The 20,652-nt window shown below is 56.8% G+C and overlaps 2 protein-coding genes across 2 annotated transcripts; one reads left to right on the forward strand and one right to left on the reverse strand.

Annotated features, from left to right (window-relative positions):
* Positions 1-1,119: 1,119 nt before the first annotated feature.
* Positions 1,120-10,967, reverse strand: SNUPN (snurportin 1). Its single transcript, XM_041427638.1, has 10 exons — positions 10,954-10,967; positions 9,945-10,255; positions 9,809-9,893; positions 9,506-9,662; positions 8,547-8,651; positions 8,352-8,448; positions 7,383-7,480; positions 7,011-7,088; positions 5,862-5,942; positions 1,120-2,164 (listed from the first exon to the last, which is right to left on the reverse strand). Exons 1-10 carry the CDS (start codon positions 10,965-10,967, stop codon positions 1,835-1,837), a joined length of 1,356 nt encoding a protein of 451 aa, XP_041283572.1. The 3' UTR covers positions 1,120-1,834.
* Positions 10,817-15,178, forward strand: SNX33 (sorting nexin 33). Its single transcript, XM_041427659.1, has 2 exons — positions 10,817-12,406; positions 14,308-15,178. The coding sequence occupies exons 1-2, from the start codon at positions 10,966-10,968 to the stop codon at positions 14,559-14,561; spliced, it is 1,695 nt and encodes a 564-aa protein (XP_041283593.1). The 5' UTR covers positions 10,817-10,965; the 3' UTR covers positions 14,562-15,178.
* The last annotated feature ends 5,474 nt before the right edge of the window (positions 15,179-20,652 follow it).

Raw genomic sequence — 20,652 nt, forward strand, 5'->3', positions numbered from 1 at the left:
ACCCTCCCTCCAAAAACAGCCTTTCATTCCCAACAGGAATTGTAACGCAAATATTTATTCCTCCAGCCCAGCTCATGCTTTTAAAAGGGAAACTATGAGGCATCATCTGGAGCCGGCGGGAAGCTGCAGTCGCTTCCCTCTTGCTCTCCTCCATCAGCGCGTACAGCCCCTCCTCGGCTGTATTTCCTCTCCTTCCCTCCTGGAGGACCTTGGAAGGCTGCTGGAGGGCAGTAACCTGAGCTGTAGTTTTCTCTGCCCTAAGGGATGCACAAATCTTCCATCCAGATGCCCACCTCCGGGTTTAATTGCCTGATGGAAGGAAAACTGTGCTGACAGGAGGCTGAATGCGGTACCCCACTCAGCGCTCTCCCTGCAGACGTCTGCCAGCCAGGAAGGCTGAAGGTGGGAACCTTCGAGGGATGGGGAGGTGAAGGCAGTCCTGGTGCTCATCCTCTTCCCCTGGATCAGCTGCTTCATATGTTAAAAAAAATAATACTGAAACCAGTAACTTAATCAGCTGTTTGAAAGCGATAGCTCTGAACGCTGCAGGGCCAGGGTGCCACTTCCCTGCCGGGAAGGGGAGCAGAGGGCAGCCCCCTCCCACAGCCAGGCCAGTTCCTGCTGCCTGCTGCTATCATCAATAGTGCTGCCCGGCCAGACGGTCGCACACAGCCCACACGCTTGGCACAGAAACCAGGGAGAAACGGGGGGTGCTAGGGCAGGATACAAGTGCACCCTCTATCTGCAGGTGGCCATCCCCACTCTCAGCACCTCCTCCAGGGGAATTTCCATAGACAGCTGGGAGGACAGTCCCCAACACTGCCTTGAGCTTGATGTTTCATCTCTCTCCTTTTCATCCCCCTCTGGAAACCAGAGAGAACAATCATTTCATCCCCCTAAAACTAGGAAGGGGGAGCAGCTGGTGCTTAAAAGGTGGGATTGGGCTGGGATGAGAAAGACAGGACAAGAGACTGAAGTACCTCGATGTGCAGAGAATTGAACCCACACAAGCGTTTCCTCTGCTCCAGTCAGCACTGGAACCAATTTTTCAATCCCTGTTTGGGAGGCACGGCACGCATCCACCCTTAGGTAGCAGGAAGACGCTAAGAAGAATTTGTCTTTCTGAGAAACCTTTTATTTGGCACGATCAATGGTAGCGTTTTTCAGAGAGAAGCCATTCCTTCCTCTCCCCACTGAGAAAAGCCTCGAGGAGAGAGAGGCTTCTGCCGTGCTTGTGCGGCACAAAGCCCTGCTCTGAGGCAGGTCCTGCTGCAACACAGGGAAATTTAAATTTTCCCAAGAACGCGTGGGTGTGGAAAGTCCAGCCTTTGGACTTACAGCAGCTCACTGCAAACTTTTTGTTAGTAACAACTTTAATTGGAAAGGTCTCAGAAAACAGCTGGATCAAAGGCTGAGAAGCCCCAATCCTGGGAAGGGCTGGGAAGGTGGGACTGCTGCAAGGGTCACATGCAGCAGCTGCACCTCAGAGGTCCAAGCAGTGTTCCTATGCTGGAGTTTTGCCAAGACTCTAACAGAAGCAGGGTCAGGAGCTGAACTGTATCCCTGCGCTATGGGGACAGATAATTTCCCAACACATGACTGCTTTAGTGAGAACCAGACTGTTAAGGCCTCACAGGAGTCCTGGCAAAGAGTACATAGTAACAACAAATACAAAAATCCAGCAGCACCTGGGGCAAGATATTCCACTGTCATGCCCTTTAAACAAAGCCATCCTATCATCATTACTCTGCCCCCTCTCAGGAGCACGAGGCACAGTGAGAAGAAGCAGGGAGCCTTTTCCCTGCTCTCTGCCCAGCTGGCCTGTCCCAGCAGCTCAACTCTCCATCTGGCTCACTGCTCCATCCCGGCCCTCCGGAGACTTTTCTGGCTGAGGAGTGGACAAGTGTTCCAGCTCGTAGTGTCCGTTCCTCGCGGCCGCCTCGCCGCCGGGGTGGCCCTTTTCCGCCGCCAGCTTTTTACTCCTCTTGCTCTCGATGATCTGCTGGAGCTGCCGCCCGGCGTAGTCCGGCTTGGCCGTGAGCACGGTGGCAGGCACAGTGAGCCCCAGGATCTCGGGGACCATGTAGGGCCGGAGCCAGCCCACCAGCGGGGTGCTGCCAGGGGTGTAGTGGGTTTGCTTGTGGTAGAAGAGCAGCCCGTCAACCTGCGGGCAGGAAAGAGAATGAATGAAAGGGCAGAGCTGAGGCTCCTGCAGGTGAATGACCAGGCACCAGACAACGGCTCTGCTCTCTGCCGGCCAAAACCACCAGCTGGATCATTTTTCCTCAAGCAGTGCAATAAATAGCGGAAGGGAAAGGAGAAACCTGCAGAGCTGCTGCCCTGAAAGATCAGTGACTCCCAGATGGCTTTAAATTGTCAAAGGCAAATGAGTCCAGCTTGGTGTCGGCACAGAGCAACGTCCTCTGGATGCTTTCATCCCATTCTGCAGAAAAGCCAGAGAGTCTCTGAATAAGGCAGCCCACTTTACTGGATTAGGGTTATTTTAAATAATACATTTGGAAAGTAATTAGCCCGAGCGTGTGACGCCAAGGAGCCCCGATTCCTAACAGCTCTTTCAGCTGGCTTATGCCAAAAAAATTCTTAATGTTTCCCAGGAGAGAACTTCTCCTAGCAATCAGTGACAGTTAAGGGCACTCAGGACTTTAAAGGTTTAGGCCCTAACTCTTGTGCTACTATTTCCACACGCTGCAGTGCTGCAGCTGGCTGACGTTTTCCCCACTTCCCCACCGTGCTCAGGGATTCTCATCCCCCCTCTTCCCACGCTTCCCAGGGGTGTGCTCTGCAAGGTTGGATCCTGCTGTCAGGCTGACTAATGCTGGAGGTGGTGCTCCTCTTAGCTCAGCTTCACAAGCTCTTAAAAGGCCATTTGGCTATGAGGAAGAGTGGCTGAGTGGGCAGAAAAGAGGAGAACAAGAGCCCACCTCAGGATGAACTGCTTCCAGACCCCTCCCTGATCCTACAGCCTCCAGAACAGAAACACTGGCTGAGCACAAATGTCCACTTCTGCTCCACAGATGCTAACCTCTGGCAGAGAGGGCAAAGCTTTTGGCACTATTCTGTCCCTAATTTTCAGTCACTGTTAGCATCTTACAAAATAATCCCAGAAAAAGGGGGATTTCTGTGCTAGGAAAACATAAAACCAGAACAGTAAACATCATGATGAGCTTGTGTGACCCCTCTGGACATATAAAGTGAGAGGCTTTTCCCCCACCCTGCCTCCTGGCAAGAATCAGTTTCTGCAGCACTCCAGTACATCCAGCCCATGCCTGTGGGTGCGTGGCACCTGATGAGCAACGGGGATTCTCCGGCACCCACAGGAATGTTTTGGTAAAGCTCAGAGCCTGGAAGGCCTTCCAGATCACTCCAAATACCTTCCCCAAGCTGGAGAATTCAAAGGAGTTCAGCCTGGTGGAGTTAGGTCAGGTTCCCCATTCCCCAAGTTAAGTGACTCCTATGTTCCTTCCCGTTTATTTCATTTGTTGGCTGGGTCCCTACCCCGAGTCACGACAGTGACAGTGGCCACATCCCCACTTCAGGGACTGACACTGTCCCTGAAGGCCCAAACCTGAGGAGAGACTGGCCTGGCAGGATTTAACATTCCACAGCCATGCTTTACAGATTTTAGGTACTTAACAGTCCTCCCATTCCCAAACATCAGGGTTTCTCAGAGGCTTTGACTCCCCTGCCTTGGTGGAAAACATGGTTTTACTCAGATCTGTGAGAGGGACAGCAGTTCTTAAGATCCCCTCCAAAAACCACTTGAAATTCAGAGCCAGTCAACTGATCCAAAGTCTACTGAATTCTGGGGAATAAGAGTCCACTGAATAGAGTGGATCAGGCCCTAGCTCTGAAGTTACAGATTAACTTTGAAGAAGACCCAGACTGAAAGCACTGACCTCCTCTGTGGCCACCACACACACAAGATCCCTGTCAGCATCAAAAGATGCAGGGTCCACACCTAAGACCACCTCTGTTACCTTTCACCCATAGCCAGGATGTATTTTGCCTCCTGCAAAGTTTATTCTGTTCTGTGCCGGTGGTAGAAGGTGTTTTTGGGGATTTTTGGGCTCCCTCTTGTGGCACACCACAGAGACCCACAGCTCCCTACTTCCTGGAAAAAGCACCATGGTTCCTGTGATGTTGGGGCTGCTTTGAGCCAATGTACACCACGTTTTGTTTCTTGGGGTCACACCCTGACACAGCAGAGGGCCTGAGGGGGCAAATCACAGCTGAATTACACAGCTGGAGCCTGTTCAGCTCCATCTCCTGCTCCAGAGTTTCGCAATGGCCTCCTTTGTAGCCCAGAAGTTTGCTGCTCTGACTGCAGCGGGCAAACGCTCCTCAGCCTTTCCTCTTGGGAGCAGATGCCTCAGGAGGGAATGAAGACTTGACTCAGGAAAGCCAGGAATGACTGTTTCTACAGAGGCACTTGGAGCATTTATTATTGAGCAAGCCAGCTGAAAGAAAGCTGGGAAGGCTCTTCAATCCATGTTCAGAGCAGGGTCTGGCAAGACCAGTGAGGGGTTGGGACTTTCCAACTTGCTCTGATGACTGTCCTGGCTTTCACAAGCAGAAAGCAAAGTCAGCCCTCAGAGCCAAGTTCGTGCCCTTAACTTAAACCTACACCTATTTTAATGGCTAACTCAGGATGGGAGACCATGAGAGACACTGTCACATCAACGTGGCTTTTGGCTTCATGGGACAAGAAATCTCTGTGGAGCACATTCCTGATGTAGGGCTGAGACTGGGCACTCTCAGGAACAGCTGCAGCCACTGGAAGAGCTTCTGGCTCACAGATGTTGTCACTGTCACCGGGTCGGAATGCCACTCCCTCCTCCATCCCCTTCCCTTGCAGTGACAAGTCAGCCAGGGCAGGCAAAAGCAGCCAGAGCTGATTCCACAACAGCCTGCAACTCACTGCTCACAACCACACAGAACTGAGCTGGGTGGCACACGGCTTTGCCTGTCCTGCCCTTCCCCAAAGGTCAGAACAGCACAACAGCTGTGTTGGGGAAGTTTAGAGTGGATATAGGAAATATCTTCCCCCAGGGGATGGTCACGCACTGGAATAGGCTCCCCAGAGCAGCAGCCATTGGCCCCAAGCTTGCCAGAGCTCAGGGAGCCTTTGGACAACGCTCTCAGGCCCAGGGTGGGATTCTTGGAGCTGTCCTGTGCAGAGCCAGAGCTGGAATTTGATGCTACTAGCAGGTCCCTTTCCACTCAATACTTTTAAAGCTGATGAAGCAAACATGGTGTCCTGCTCAGTAATTTCTGTCACAGCCAACTGCCCCCAGCTCCAGTACACCTTAGGCACCCATCATGAACACCCAAACCCCCCAGAAACCACTGGGATCTTACCACCACCCTTCTCCTTCCTCCCCACAAAACAGCCAGCTGCCTTGTTGGAAGCACCAACACCAAGGAAATGCACACAAGCGTTTCCCAGGGAAACCACTGACCCAGGGCAGTGGTCAGTACTAGTTTTGGCCCTAAAAAGGTCAGCTGTCTATCACACTGCTGTGTGAACCTGAGTTGTGTCCTCCCATCCCAAAAGGCTCTTTCAGACACAGCCAAGGGCAGCAAGGGCAGTACAAACCCAGGGAGTGCTGTGGTTTAGCTCTTGCTCGTTGGTGTGGTTGAATGAGGTGTGTGACAAGGCAACAGATCAAACATGGGCATAAAGGCATCCATCCCACACACAGGAAACAACAACTTGGCAAACTTTCTGCAGCCTCAGGAGAGCAAAGTTCCAAGGAGAGGGGATGCACCTCTCTCCCAGCACTGGCAGAACTGTTGCTAAGGCTGGGGTCCAGACCCACACAGAACCTGTGTGTGCTCACCTCAAAGGGAAAGTCTGTAGCCAGCAGCTCACACAGGCTGTCCGAGGAGCAGGGGAAGTTCTGCAGGCCCACGAATTTGTACTGGAAGAGTAAGAGAGGGTTAGAAGAGGCAACTCTCTGGTCTACAGGAGAACAAGTTGTTGAATCCAGCACTGGTGTGCAAGCAGCTAAAGGAATGATTCCTCCACTGCAGGATGTGGCATAAGAGGGAAAGGGTGAGGAACAGCTCCCACATACTCCTGATACCTTTTTTCCCAAGCACCTAAGACTGCAGAAAGGACTTTTCAGGAGACTTGACCCAGAGATGCTCTTCTAACCAAAATAGAAAATGATGACCTCCGGGCAGGATGCAAAGCAGACAGATGTCTGCTCCAGGCTGCTGCCTCAGCCAAGCCAATCTTTCCACCCAGGAAATGAAAGCTGAAACGACCCCCCCTCCATTAGGTAGTTATCTTCTGGATATTCCTGTTGGGAGTCAGGACAGGATGTTCTCTGAACACAGACACCCTCACTGCAGTCAGCCCCATTTATCACCGAGATGCTCAGCTCACAGGAGCTGCTCTGCTTGGCCATGTCTGAGCAGACAAATCTCTCATGTCTGTACCCAAAATTCATGTTCCAAGCTGCTGTGGACTCTAGGTCTGACCCTCATGTGTAAGCCTTCAAAGGAAGACTTTTTATTCTGGCTCAGCAGGGACTCTGGATGGCAAGCCAGCATTCATCCCGACAACTTCAATGATCAGTTTAAAAAGAGGGAAGGCTTAAAGCTTTACAAACCCACAAGACTGCCAGAATAAACCCCATTGTAGTCAGGCTGCCAACCAACACTGCTCCTGAAGAAACCACACTGGCTTTCCATTCCATTACAAGGGAAAGCTAAAAACAGCATGGAAGTTAGCTGATACCCTGCAGTGTGATCTCCTTCAGCACTTTGGATGGGGAGAAAAAAATCCCACTAAACTCATTTACAATATGCAGTGGTTCTATTTACATCCTGACCACAGCATCCCATTTCATCAGATCTACACTTTGAAGCCTGATCTGTGAGGGGAAAGGAAAAAAAAACTTCCACTTGTGAAAGAAACTGCTGAAGCCTGCTGAACAGGAGAGCTTACCCCCCAGCCTCCCCCTCAGTACAAAAGGACTTACCGGATTAATCCTGCTTTTCTCTCCCAGCCCTTCCTCCTCTTGGATTTTTGAGGAGAGCCAGAAGAATCTGAAGTCAGTCTGTGAAAGGAGACAGAGTTAGTAACCATTCACCCCACATCACCTGTCAGCGTCTGCCGAGCACCTTTGCTCCCCTGCACTCACCTGGGAGATTTAAAAACTTGACTTCATCTGCAGAAACAGCACCCCAAACCCTGCTGCTCCCCCCCAAAAACATGTACACACTTAAACTGCATCCCTAAAACTGTAGAGATGCTGGTGCTTAGGAGAAATATCTGCCTTTTGCAGAGTGACCTCCCTGCAGTGCTGGAGCAAAGCAGCTCAGGGAACACCAGGGAGGGCAGGGCTCAGTACCTGGCAGTCATAAACAGGGTGTCCTCTCCAGCACATCACGTCCAGGATGTAGTAGGTCTGCTTGGCCTCGCTGTAGATGCAGTCCAGGATGCTGTACACTGCACACACAAACACAGGGAGGTCCAGACCTGCTCCTAGCACTGCCCAAGCCAGTTGGCAAATACCAAGTCCCAGCTCTCTGACAATAATCCTGCCCTGATGTGAGACTGTGGCGTGCAGAGGGATCCCCTCCTGCTGACACAAACTGCAGCCACAAAAAGCCTTGAGCTTGAGGAGTCCCACGAGGCTGCAAAGGAACCAGTCAGAGGCACAACAAGCATGGGCATGTTTCAGGAAATGGCATTTGCCAGACAATAAGCCTCTCTTTTTGGGGCAAAAAAAAAAGAATTCCAAGACATATTAAGGAAGATGACACCATTCAAAGGTGTCTGTTAGAGGACAGAGAGGATGTTGTGGTTTAAGAGTGTCAGTCAAACAGGAAGCTTCTTAAAATATGTGGCAGGACACAGGGAAATGGTTTTAAACTGGAAAAGGGCAATTTTAGATTAGCTGTTAGGAAGAAATTCTTTCCTGTGAAGGTGCTGAGTCCCTGGGACAGGTTGCCCAGAGCAGCTGTGGCTGCCCCATGCCTGGAAAGGTCCAAGGCCAGGCTGGACAGGGCTTGGAGCAACCTGGGATAGTGGAACATTCCCTGTCCTTGGCAGGGCAGTGGAACAATCTGAGCTTTAAGGTCTCTTCCAACTCAAACCACTCAGGGATTCTATGTGCTTATAAAGATATCTGATACTGTTCCCATCTAGTTACCTCCAGAGATACAGAAACTGGCCTAAAGCTGAAACTGGCCACCCCCACCACAAAAAAGGGGCAGAGCCACGGGACTTTGGGGAGCTGGAGGAGCAGCACTGGGCCTGTCAGCACACACAAGCTCCCAGGCAGTTCCCCTCTCTCTACCCCAGATCCTCCTCACACCTTTGTCACTGGTTGAGTTGTGCCAGTTTCCTCCTGGCAGCAGGGATGGGAACCTGTTGACGCAGAAGCCACTCTTGGTGTAAGCTGCTGTTGTGCCCTGTGAGGAAAAAAGGAGAGAAAAAACCCAGTCAAGCCAGCTTTATGTTGGCTGTGAATGGGTACAGGTCCTTTAGCAGCTGGTGGAAGCCCACTTACCCTGGAGGCCACGACAAGAGCCCTTTTCCCGACGGGACACACCACCACAACCCACTCCTGCTCCAGATCTGAGGGGACATCCACCAGCCACTCCGACAGCATCAGCTACAGAGAGCCCAGGGAGAAGAACCAGTCAGTAACAGCTCTCCTGAAGTCATGAACAACAAACGACTCAAGGGTAGAGCAAGGAGGTTTTGACTTTGCTTTGCCACTGGGTGTTTGAAGGGCAGCTGGCACTGCTTGTCACCCCCCAAAGGGCTCCCTCCCTCCCCTCTAATGAAGTCCAACCTGCCTAACACGTTCTTCCCCAAGCCTTTCTCTTGCTTCCCAGCTGCTGACTGAGCTTCAGACCACAGCACAGGGCTCACACTGGGCACCCCACACCTTGGCCCCACTCCAGGAACGAGGTGTGGGGCGCCCAGTGATATTTTTTTTTTAATTTTTAAAAACACAGCGAAGCTTAGAGATTCCAAAATGTCAGGAGTAAAGAGCCTGGACAAGCTGACCTCTTCAGAGGTTGCCTAAGTGGCTGTGTGTTATCTAGGACCGATCCAGCACCCAGGCTGATAAAACCCAGCTGAGTTTGCCCTTTTTTCCTTTCCAAACACAGGGAAACAGAAATTTTTAGTTGAATACTGCCTAACAAGGTACTCATGCTGCTGTCTGAGCTGAAATCTCCTGAAGTGGTGAACGTGGTGATGCAGAATTAATGGCTGGAATCAGTGACCTTCGAAGGTCTTTTCCAACCTTAGAGATTCTAAAGCACATCCCATCTCCACGTGTTTTCCATTTGAACTCAGCACATTTTGGAAGCGAACTAAGCACAGTTTCTCTGCGAACACCAAGCCGGGCAGGACACACTCCTCCCAGCCCCCAAATGGCCATCACCGTGGCCTCAAACCACCCACAGCCCTGCCCCACGGCCACACCTCGCCACGGGGACACAGGTGGCTCCTCACCTGATTGGCGTAGCGCTTGGGCAGCTTCTTGCCAGCATCCACGTCCATCGCCTCTTCCTCCGCATCTTCCCCTTCCTCGTCCGCGTCCTCGCTCTCCACCCCTGCCCAGTCGTCCTCCGCCAGCCTCCTGGCATGGTTCACGTAGTCCAGCCGCCTCCTGGGGTCGAGGGAACAAGCCGGCGGGGTGTCAGCTCACCCAGGGCACACGCGGCGCGGCCGCTCCCCTCAGGCGGCCCCGGGCCGGCCCAACGCGCCCCGCGCTCCCATCCCGGCGGCTCCCACCCCGCCCGCTGCCGCGCTCACTCTCTCTGGATGCGGAGGAGGCGCTGCCGGCGCTCGGCCTGCCCGGGGCCGCCGCGGGGCTTGTAGGAGCCCGCTCGTCCCGTGCCTCAGTTTCCCCAGCGCCCGGGCACCGGGACGGGGCGCTGCGGGCTGGGACCGGGCACGGGCGAGGGGCACGTCCCGGCAGGGACGAGAGAGCGGCCGCAGCCCCCGCGGGCGGGGACTCGTGCCCCCGGGGCCAGCTGCCTGCAGAGGGCAGCGTGCGGCTGGCCGGGCCGGGCCGGGCCGCTCCCCGCCGCGAACCGGGCGGCGGAGCGGGGAGCGCTGCCCTGCGTCACGGGAGGCTGGCGGCCGGCTCCGCCACCCCTTCGGCAACGGGAGCGGCCCCGGCGCTGCCCCGCCAGAGCCGGTGGCTGCAGGAGCGGCCCCGACACCGACACGGGCACCACCGCCGGCGCCGCCTCCGTCCTGCGGGAGATTTACGGATTTCAGGGAAAAAACAGACCCCGCCAACCATCGGGAAAGTCGGCCCGGAAAGGAATTGCAAAATCCCGGGATCACCGGGAGGTTGGACAGGGTTTGGGGTCGCTCCCGCCGCTCTCTCAGCGCCCACCGACGGGAAATTTAGGGTGCTTTATCCACGGGAGCCCCGAGAAAAATCGCTTTGGATTTATTTCCTCGTTGGCAGCCAGGGGTTTTCCTCCCGGAGAGTGAAACCTCGGGATCAGCCTCCCGGAGAGATAAACCCTGCGCGGACATGGCAGAGCCCGGCTCTCGGGCCGGCCGGGATTCACATCCCGGAGGAGCCGGGGGAACGCAGCTCGCGTGACTGGGAATCTTGTTTTTATCCAGGGAATGCAGTTTATAAACGCGGAATGTTCTTTTTAACCGGGGCGCCGGGATCGGGGGGGTCTCTTGGACATAGGGACATTGGCGTCACCTCGTAAGGGATTTCTTCTCCACCTTTTTTTTTTTTTTTTTTTTTTTTTTTTTTTTTTTTTTTTTTTTTTTTTTTTTGTTATTATTTTCCTGGGAAAGCGGCCAAGCCATTTCCCTCAGCGCGTGGTGGTGATCCCGGAGCCGCGCGAGCCCGCGGTATTGCCGGGATTTGGGGGGGTGTTTTGGCCGGGGGGGTTGCGTTCCGCTGGCTCCCCCCCCTTCCCGACCCGGGACCGGCCATGGCGTTGAAAGCCAGAGCTCTTTACAATTTCCAGAGCGAAAACAAAGAGGAGATCAGCATCCAGGAGAACGAGGAGCTCGTCATCTTCAGCGAGAACTCCCTGGACGGGTGGTTACAGGGCCAAAACAGCCGTGGGGAGACCGGCCTCTTCCCCGCTTCCTACGTCGAGATCCTCCGCTCCCGCTCGGGCTCCAACTACACGGACTATTCCAGCAGCCCGGTCGGCTCCCCCGGGCACGATTCCTCCTTGTACTCGGCATCCCCCAACCCCGGCATCTCCTACCAGGGCAGTTTTGAGGATGACGATGACGATGATTGGGATGACTGGGACGACACGTGCACGGTGGTGGAGGAGCCCCGGAGCGCGCCGGGCACCAACGGGCACCCCTCGCCCAGCCTGCCGTGCCCAGCGGCCTATGGCCACCACCAGCACGCCGGCCACCGGCCCAAGCCGGCTCTGGAGAGGCAGGACAGCATGAGCTCCTCCAAGAGGGGCAGCGTGGTGGGCAGAAACCTCAACCGCTTCTCCTGCTTCGTCCGCTCCGGCGTGGAAGCCTTCATCCTGGGCGACGTGCCCCTGATGTCCAAAATCGCCGAGACCTACTGCATCGAGATGGGCTCCAGGGGCCCGCAGTGGAGGGCCAACCCCCACCCGTTCATCTGCTCCGTGGAGGACCCCACCAAGCAAACCAAGTTCAAGGGCATCAAGAGCTACATCTCCTACAAGCTGACGCCCAGCAACTTCAACTCTCCCGTGTACCGGCGCTACAAGCACTTTGACTGGCTCTACAACCGCCTGCTGCACAAGTTCACGGTGATCTCGGTGCCGCACCTGCCCGAGAAGCAGGCCACCGGCCGCTTCGAGGAGGACTTCATCGAGAAGCGCAAGCGGCGGCTGATCCTCTGGATGGAGCACATGACCAGCCACCCCGTCCTCTCCCAGTACGAGGGCTTCCAGCACTTCCTCTGCTGCCGCGACGAGAAGCAGTGGAAGCTGGGCAAACGCCGGGCGGAGAAGGACGAGATGGTGGGCGCCAGCTTCCTCCTCACCATCCAGATTCCCACCGAGCACCAGGACCTGCAGGATGTGGAGGACCGCGTGGATGCCTTCAAGGCCTTCAGCAAGAAGATGGATGACAGCGTCCTGCAGCTGACCAACGTGGCGTCGGAGCTGGTGCGCAAGCACGTGGGGGGCTTCCGGAAGGAGTTCCAGAAGCTGGGCAATGCCTTCCAAGCCATCAGCCACTCCTTCCACATGGACCCTCCCTACAGCTTGGATGCCCTCAACAACGCCATCTCCCACACGGGCAAGACGTACGAGACTGTGGGGGAGATGTTTGCTGAGCAGCCCAAGAATGACCTGTTCCTCATGCTGGACACTCTCTCCTTGTACCAAGGGCTCCTCTCCAACTTCCCAGACATCATCCACCTGCAGAAAGGTAAGGAGGCATTCTTCTCCCCAGGAATGGGCCCATGTGAGTGGGAATGGTGCTGCAAGTAGGTTGGGGATGCAATGAGGAAATCCTTCATTGGAATGGGGAATGAGGATGGGAATGGAGGTGGGAACCACTGCCTGTGCCTCTTAGGGGCATGGTGTGGACTCTGCTGGCACAGCCCTCCAGTCAGCCCAGCCTGGCAGAGTCTGCTGGGGCTGTTGGGTCCAGAGTCTGCCCCAGTGATGCCATGGACTCTGTAACTGCTGCTGGTGCTACCCGAAGCACTGCCAGGGGTGGTCAGCACGGGTGTCACTTCCCCTAGACCATGAGCAGGAGCCAGCACTGCTGCTGTTAGGTCTGGGGTGACCTGCCCTGCGCCTCTTGTGCATCCCCACCCACTGCCACTTGTCCCATTCTCATCCTCCCCTCCTGCCAAGGCAGTGGGTGGATGGCCAGCAGGAATACCAGAGCTTGCTCCCCCAGGGCTGGAACATGGCTGGATATGACCTTGGGTCCATCAGAGGGGCCGAGGGGGTAGGGCAGTGGCATAGTGGCACTGAACCTCTGGGGACAACCAGGGTCACACTTTTCAGGAGTGTGTCCCTGCACCTCCAACTCAGCTGGAGTGGGTTAGCACCCCCAGGGCATCAGAGCTCTTCATGTCCCATTTGTCCTGGTTCCCTGGGTTTGGTGGGATCAGAGAGGGGGAGAAGTGTCTGCTGTTCTCTCCCTGGGGCAGGCAGCAGGCAGGCAGGGCTCGGTGTCCCTTTGCACCCAGGCAGCCAGCGGTGTGGGTGTGGGGCCAAAGTCCACACACACTCCTCCCCGCCCAGCTGCCAGCAGCAGGGAGGGGACACCCACACCAGAGTCCCCAGAGTCTGGAGGACAGGTTTTCCCCAGGGTGAAACCAGGGCCGTTTGTGTCCCAGCATGCAGGGATGTCTGTGCATCACTCTGCATCCCTGGGGGAGGCTGGGAAGGCAAAGGGCGCAGGGAGGATTCAATCCTGCCCGGGCAACTTCCCTGCCTTTCCTCTGAGTGTTGTTTACCCACGGAGAGGGGCTGGATCCCGTCCGGAAGCGAGGCCGCGTGGGCAGAGCGGAAGGCAGGATTTGGCCTCCAAACTTTGCTTCTTCCTTCTCCTCCTCCTCCCCTCTGGGAGCAGGGCTGGCGCAGCGGGAGCACTGTAACCCCGGGTCTGGTGCTCCCGGCAAGGGGCAGGGAGAAGGGAAGAAAGCCCAGTGCGGGCCAGATCCTGTTTTTAGTTTTTTAGCCTCTGTGCTAATGAGAGGGAGGAATGCAGGGCTGGAGCCAGGCAGGATTCTTTCGAAACCAAGCTGTAAAAAAACATGGAAGGAGAGGCAAAAACTGGTGTCAGAGCATCAGCTGCCTCCGGGAGTGGGAGATGCTTTCCCAGCTGAGCTCCAGACAGCACCACGTGCCCTTGCCACATCCTGGATCACTGCTTCCTGGGCTGGGGTCTCCCAGGGCCGCTCCTGACCCCTGTTCATGGAATGGCATGGAATATTTGGAGGGCAGGCTTGGCCAGGGTGCTTCATTGTGCTAACACTGCCTCACGTCAGCTTTGCACCCCAAGCCTTGAGTCACAGTGCTCCAGGATCCCAGACCCCCAAAACCAGCTGTACATGAGGATGGAAAAGGAGCTGGGGATGCCAGAGTCCAGAGAGAAAATGCTCCCAGTCTTTGCCTTCCTGCAAGAGAGGGATGGGTTTGATGGGCAGGAGGAGATGCAGGCAGATCCCTCTCTTACATGGGGCGGGTCTGTGCCTCTGCTTTGGGCCCGGCCGGTGCTCCGGCACGGGGGTGACGGGATCAAGCGTGGCTGCGCAGGGAGGGGGCCCGAGGGTCGCACACATCCCCTGACGCTGCTCCCTGCCCCGCCAGGCGCCTTCGCCAAGGTGAAGGAGAGCCAGCGGATGAGCGACGAGGGCAGGATGGACCAGGAGGAGGCGGACGGGATCCGCAAGCGCTGCCGCGTGGTGGGCTTCGCCCTGCAGGCCGAGATGAACCACTTCCACGAGCGGCGCGTGGCCGACTTCAAGAGGATGATGCAGTCCTACCTGAGGCAGCAGATCGTCTTCTACCAGCGCGTCAGCCAGCAGCTGGAGAAGACGCTGCGCATGTACGACAACCTCTAAGCCTCGTCCCGCTGTGCCCGCAGCCCCCAGGGCTCCTTGGGGCCGGACGGGAACTCATCACGCTAGTGACCAAATGACTTTGGGCTTTCTTCCCCCTTCCCGGGCTGGCAGGGAGGGGCTCGCCCGCGGGCTGGCCGTGCCGCCTCTTCCTTTCTTTCCCTGGGGACCTCCCCCCCTGCCACAGGTCTGGCGGGAGCGTGGTGGGTCACAAGAGGGACAGGTGGGGAGGTAACGGTGCTGGGGTCTCTGCCCAGTGATTTTTAGCTTTCTGAAAACCCACTCTCCTGGAGCTGGGTGCATCCCAGCCTGCTGGGAGAAGAAATCTAAGCGGTCGACATTTTGCACACTAAAAGCTTTTCTGATGGAAAAAAAAAGAGAGAAGAAAGGAGATCTTTATTTGGAAGAGATTTTTTTGTTTGTTTGTCACAGGATATTTTCAATATTTTCCATTTTTCTGCAGCATTTTTACCGATCAGTTTTTAACTAGATGCACAGAGGCAAAGGGAAATCTCTTTCTCAAGTATGGCTGCTGACTGGGAAAAGGGAGAAAAAAGGAAAAAAAAGGGAAAAAAAATAGCCCCACAGCCTTTTCAATAAAATCATTGGTAGAAAAAACACCCACCTCCTTCCCAGAGATGTCTGTGGAAAACAGAGCTGCTCCAGGATCTTGGGGAAGGCTCTGCCTGAGCATCCCCTGGCTTCTAGCCAGCTTTGAATATCCCCGTGCTGTGGGGGGAATGACCCCAGGAGGGGTTCCCACAGCAACCACCCTCCTGCTCTCTAAACAGCCCCCCAAGGGGCAGATCCTGCCCCACTCTGCCCTGGCTGGGACAGTGTGCTGCTGCCCGGGAGACAGCAGGGCTGGCACGGGGGCCTTGTTTTTGAAGGGAAATGGCTGGGATAAATCACAGCGAGGAAAGTTAGGGCCGCCTTGGCCTGGCTCCAAGGATAAAATTAGCCCCGGCATGCAGGCCAGCGGGGTATTGTTAAACTAACAGCGACGCTGGGAATGCTGCAGGCTGCGCTCCATCCTCCCCAGCCCTCCCTGGCCCCAGGCTGCAGGGAGCAGCACTCTGAGGGACAGCCCTGCACACAGCCTCCATCCAGGCAGGATGTGCTTTCTCCTGCATCCCACAGCCAGGGCAGGCCCCTTCACCGTGGCCCCATTCCACCCTGGGTCCCTCCCACACCAGTCCCATCCTAGCCCAGCCTCATCCCACCCTCACCACATCCTGCCTTGGCTCCATCCTACCCTGTTCCTAGCATGCTCTGGTACCATCCCACCCCAGCCCCATCCCACCCCAGCCCCATCCCATCCCATCCCAGCACCATCCCACCCCAGTACCATCCCACCCCAGTCCCATCCCAGCCCTGTTCTAGCCTGGCCACATCCTAGCCTGGCCCTGTTCCTCTCTAGTCCCATCCTAGCCAGGCTGCATCCTTACATGGCACCATCCCACTCATTTCCATACCAGTCCCATCCCACTCTGGCTCCATCCTATCCCAGCCCCGTGCTACTGCAATTCCATCCTACCCTGGCCATGTTCTGCCTTGGCCCTGTCCCATCCTGGTCCCATCCCACTCTGGCTCCATCCTATCCCAGCCCCGTGCTACTGCAATTCCATCCTACCCTGGCCATGTTCTGCCTTGGCCCTGTCCCACCCTGGTCCCATCCTGCCCCAGCCCCATCCCACCCCAGCCTCATCCTCACCTGACCGTATCCTTCCTTGGCACCATCTCACCCCATTCCCTCCTCATCCCAGCCCCATCCCAGCTCAGCAGCTGTGGGAATGGTGTCTGACCCTGTGCTAATCCTGCAGGAGTGGCAGGTCCCCAGCCCTGCTGGCCATGCTTTGGATGACCATGGTGGCCTTGGCCCCACATTGAGGCCAGAACGTGTCCCTTCCCCCAGCCCTGCTCCCTCAGGAGCACAATGGGCACTGGAATTGAGCCTGCCACCGCCGTCCCCGGGCTGGCAGCCAGCCTCTGACACTGCAGGCAGCCTCCAGAGCTGAGCCAATATCCCAGCTCCCCTGCACCTGCCTGGGCAAGGGCATCCCCTGCCTGGGGTGCCCCGTGGAAGCTCAGTCCCTGGGATGTCCTGAAGTTGGGGTGTGCAGCTGGAGCAGGGAGGTGTCCCAATGCCCCAGGAGCTCATCCTCTGCTCTGCTGTCCTGGCATGGGGACAGGGAAGGGCTAAGGTCCCTGTGGGCTGCATGCACCCCCTCAGAAGGCTGTGCCTCAGTTTCCCCAAAGGTGGAGCTGTGCTCTGTGTGGTCCTTCAGCATCCACAAAGGTCTCCCTGCTCCACCATCCACCCCCTCTGTACCCTCATGTCTGGACCACACTCTCAGGACACAGCAAATCCATTGGCTAGAACCTGTACTCCATTAGCATTCCTGCCTTTTCCCTCTGCCACCTGGCAGTAGGCAGCTGGGCCTTCACTGCCCATGGGTGGGCATTTCAGAGTCTGCCTTGGCCAGATGGGGGGGTTGAGCATCCTGCTGCTGCCCCCCACACCTCCGACAGCATCCTGCAAACGTCCAAGGGCTGGAGGATGGAACCAGCCCCGAGCATTTCAGTGGCTGTCCCAGGGTGCAGGATGATGGTGGGGGGCAGTCCAGTCTGGGGGTGTGCACAGTGCTTCACATGCCCCAGCAGTGTCTGTCACTGCCGTTGTTATCTGTGACAGATCTATCAGATCTGTTATCTGAGCAGGCTGTTCCCTGCTCCCACAAGAGAAGAAACAGGGCATAGAGGGCTGAGAGGAAGCACCGGGAACATGGAGCAGATCCGTTTCCTCCTCCCACTTCCCAATGCTGCTCCTGCGTGGGAAAGCCAAGGCCGAGGCCCTGTGTGAGTCCCATCAGTACTGACAGCAGGGCTGGGAGGTGGCAGCAGCGGCAGTGGCTGGAGCATCCTCCCTGGAGAGCCCTGCAGCCAGCACCAGAGAGCCCGTGGCTGCCTCCGCTCCTGCCTGTGACTTCCTGGAGCTCTTGTCTTGCTGCTTCTCTCTGGGCCTCTCTCCACCATGGGAAGAAAACCTGGCATTCTGAGCTCTGGGAGACCAGGGTTTGTGGGTGACCAGGCTATGGGGCTGTAGGGACCACCTGTGCACGTATCCCGAGCCCAGCAAGATGTGCCAGGGTGGGCAGAATCAGCTGGGGTCCCGCAGGGACCGGCCAAACAGCCGGAGGGCGAAGGATGGGAACGCTGGGGCAAGCAGAGCTGCTGATCAGAGCCCTGTCAGCCACACGGATACACCCAGCAGTGCTCAGTGATTCGGGATCAGCCACCAAAGGAGCGCAGCGACCCAACCCAGCTCCTCCCAGGCCAGGGGGAGCGCAGGGTGCAGCTGCTGCGGGGCGGGCGGGCAGGACGGGGCTTGCTGTGCACGCCACGCTGCCGGCACACGCTGGCACGGGCGTGGAGAGGCACAGCTGCCAACGGGGAGCAGGGAGCACCCCTGGGGGAGAGGGGAGAAGTCCTGCCTGCCCATTAGGGTCAGCAGCACCTCGGGGGATGGAGCCAAGTGGAGTTTCAGTGCCACCCCCACCGCGTTGGGAGGTGGGTGAGTGTGTGCCCGCCTAGAGGAGTGATTCCGGGCAGATGCAGGTGGGTGGACACAGGCATGGATCAGGGCAGAGGGAGACAGCTCAGCCTGCCAGCTCCAATCTTTTAATTGCTGTGCTTCTCAAATATTTCCGAAGCGTGACCCTGAGCTGGCTCCTCCAGGCAAAGATACAAGCACCAGCTGGTTCCCTTGAGCACCCCTGTAATTCCCTTGACTGTGGATATAAATGAAGCTCCCTCCTGCTCCCAGCCCAGGGAAATTGTGGGGGATCAGTGGTGTCTGTTTTAGGGAACAAGCTGGAAACCAGCTCTAATAGGGGTGTGACCCAACCCAGCTCCTCCCATGAACATGAACCTCCAGGTTCCCCCTGCTAGGCACAGCCAGGGTGATGCTCAGGTCAGACCCTGTCCCAGCTCTCTGTGCCAGCCCAGATTCCCTCTCTCCAGTCCCTGGGAAGGTGCTGAGCATGGGGAGGTCGGTCCTGCACTGCCAGGGAGCTGTGTCTGGGTGTGTTGTTTGTGCAGGAGGGGTGGGGAGCCCAGGCTCTGGGATGTGGTTATCCCTCCGTCATTGTCTGTCTGCCTTGCAGTTGCTGGGTGTGGAAACAGAGGTCAGGCTCAATTTGTCTGAAATTTAAATCGCAGCTGGGCTGGGGAGCCGTGGCAGGCACGGGGATGCTTTCTGGTGGCAAGGTCCTCACCACTCCACACTTTCCCTAGGACCTGGGAATCTCCTCTGGCCCTGCAGCGTAAATCCGTGTGCTTTATCCCACGTGGGCAGGTGGTGGGACAGATGCCAGGTTCCCGGGGCCAGCCCCGGCCCTGTGTGGGTTTGTTTGAGGTGCTCCCAGGGTGACGTTCCAGCTCTTCCCCCGGGCTCCATCCCGTCCTGCCGGGCTTGCTGCCAGCTGAGCCTGTTCTGCAGGCTGTGGGCATGACTGGCCCCAATCAGACAGGCACGTAGCAGGGAGGGAGGGCTCCCGGCATCCCGGGGCACTGGGCTTGGCTCGGAGCCCAGTGGAGGTGCTGAGCCTCGTCACGCTAGGCAGCTGTCAGCCTCGGCTCTGGCTCTGAGCTTTCCATGCAGGGCAGCTCCTAGGAGGACCTGACCGCCCTTCACCTGCCTTGGTGTCCTCCTGCCCTCCCAGGAGACTGCTCCTCATCGCCTGCCCTCAGGCAGCGTGGCCTGTGCCCCCTGAGGGGACACCAGGATGCTGCTCCTGGCTCCTGGTGCAATCCAGAGCATCTCCTGCGGCTGGTGAGAGCTGCCAGGGACGTTTTGGCGTTGGGACAGAGAGGCTGGAGCCCTGGGACCATACCTCCCCAAAACAGAGTGGGGTTGTCTGCCTGAGCTCAGGGGGCTCCTGTGCTCACTCCCAGAAGTGTGGACAATGCTGTTCCAAGGTCCTGCAGCTGTTCTGGTTCAGAGCAGGGGGGATTTTGGAGGCACATGATGCTTCCCTGGGAATGAAGTCCCACCTTTGTTGAACCCCTGCATTTGCATGGCTAAAGCTTCCCGAAGGGGTTTCAAAGCCAAAGGATCCATCCTGCCCCGGCTGGATTCTCTGTTTGCATTTGAATAGGTGCCTGGAAACTGGTTCAGTCACCCGAGCTGTGACAGCCTCCCCTCCTGCTCTGTGTCCAACCCCACCTGTGAGCCCCAGCGCCTCCAGCTCCTGCTGAAACCCGACCTGAGACCAGCTGCTGGTGTTACTCACCCAGGAGAGGTGTTGGATCCAGCCTGTCACAGGTGGGATGGCCTGGGGTTATGGTCCCCTTCCTTCTTCCCAAGATGCTCTCTGAGGACTCTAGGGACAGGCTGGGAGACCTGGGGGTGTTCACCTGGAGAGAGAAGGCTCCAGGGAGATCTTAGAGCCCTTCCAAAGGCCAAAACGGCCTCAAAGAGACCTGGAGAAGGACTTTGGACAAGGGCCTGGAGTGACAGGACAGGGGGTGAATGGCTTCCCACTACCAGAGGGCAGGGACAGATGGGATATTGGGAAGAAATTGTTCCCTACGAGGGTGCTGAGGCCCTGGCACAGGGTCCCCAGGGAAACTGTGGCTGCCCCATCCCTGGAAATGTTCAAGCTGGGTTAAATGAGGCTTGGAGTAACCTGGGATAGCGGAAGGTGTCCCTGCCCGTGGAAGGAGGGTGGAACAAGATGACCTTTAAGGCTCCTTCCAACCCAAACCATGCCATGATCTTCCCTCAACCTCTGCCAGCTTTATGGCCAGCTTGGCAGGGAAGGGTGCCAGGGAAGGACCTGGCCAATAAACTTCTGAGACTGACTGGGCTGTGGATTGTGTTTCATGTCCAGGCAGGAGCCCTCCTGGGCCCTCAGCCCTTCCTCAGGTGGGGGGGTGGCAGCACTGAAGCTGCATCTGATCCTGCAAACCTGGAATAACCCAATCCTTCAGTTCTGAGGATTTAAACCCTGCCAGCAGAGCTTGGCCCCGGAGAGATGCTGTCCCTTTTCCAGGTTACTGCCTGTCCTCCCCTGACCTCAGGAAGGGGATG

This window comes from Onychostruthus taczanowskii, unplaced genomic scaffold (assembly GCF_017590055.1).
Source record: "Onychostruthus taczanowskii isolate IOZ18803 unplaced genomic scaffold, ASM1759005v1 scaffold118, whole genome shotgun sequence".
In the NCBI taxonomy this organism is placed as follows: domain Eukaryota; kingdom Metazoa; phylum Chordata; class Aves; order Passeriformes; family Passeridae; genus Onychostruthus; species Onychostruthus taczanowskii.

Bases quoted from the DNA above. Each gene is read 5' to 3' on its own strand.
- SNX33 (XM_041427659.1), top strand. From the start codon at position 10,966: ATGGCGTTGAAAGCCAGAGCTCTTTACAATTTCCAGAGCGAAAACAAA. The intron at 12,407-14,307 runs GTAAGGAGGCAT...CTGCCCCGCCAG, and splicing joins CATCATCCACCTGCAGAAAG to GCGCCTTCGCCAAGGTGAAG.
- SNUPN (XM_041427638.1), bottom strand. The intron at 9,894-9,944 runs GTCCCAGCCCGC...GGGGAAACTGAG, and splicing joins GTGCCCCTCGCCCGTGCCCG to GCACGGGACGAGCGGGCTCC. The intron at 8,652-9,505 runs GTGAGGAGCCAC...GGCTCTCTGTAG, and splicing joins CCAAGCGCTACGCCAATCAG to CTGATGCTGTCGGAGTGGCT.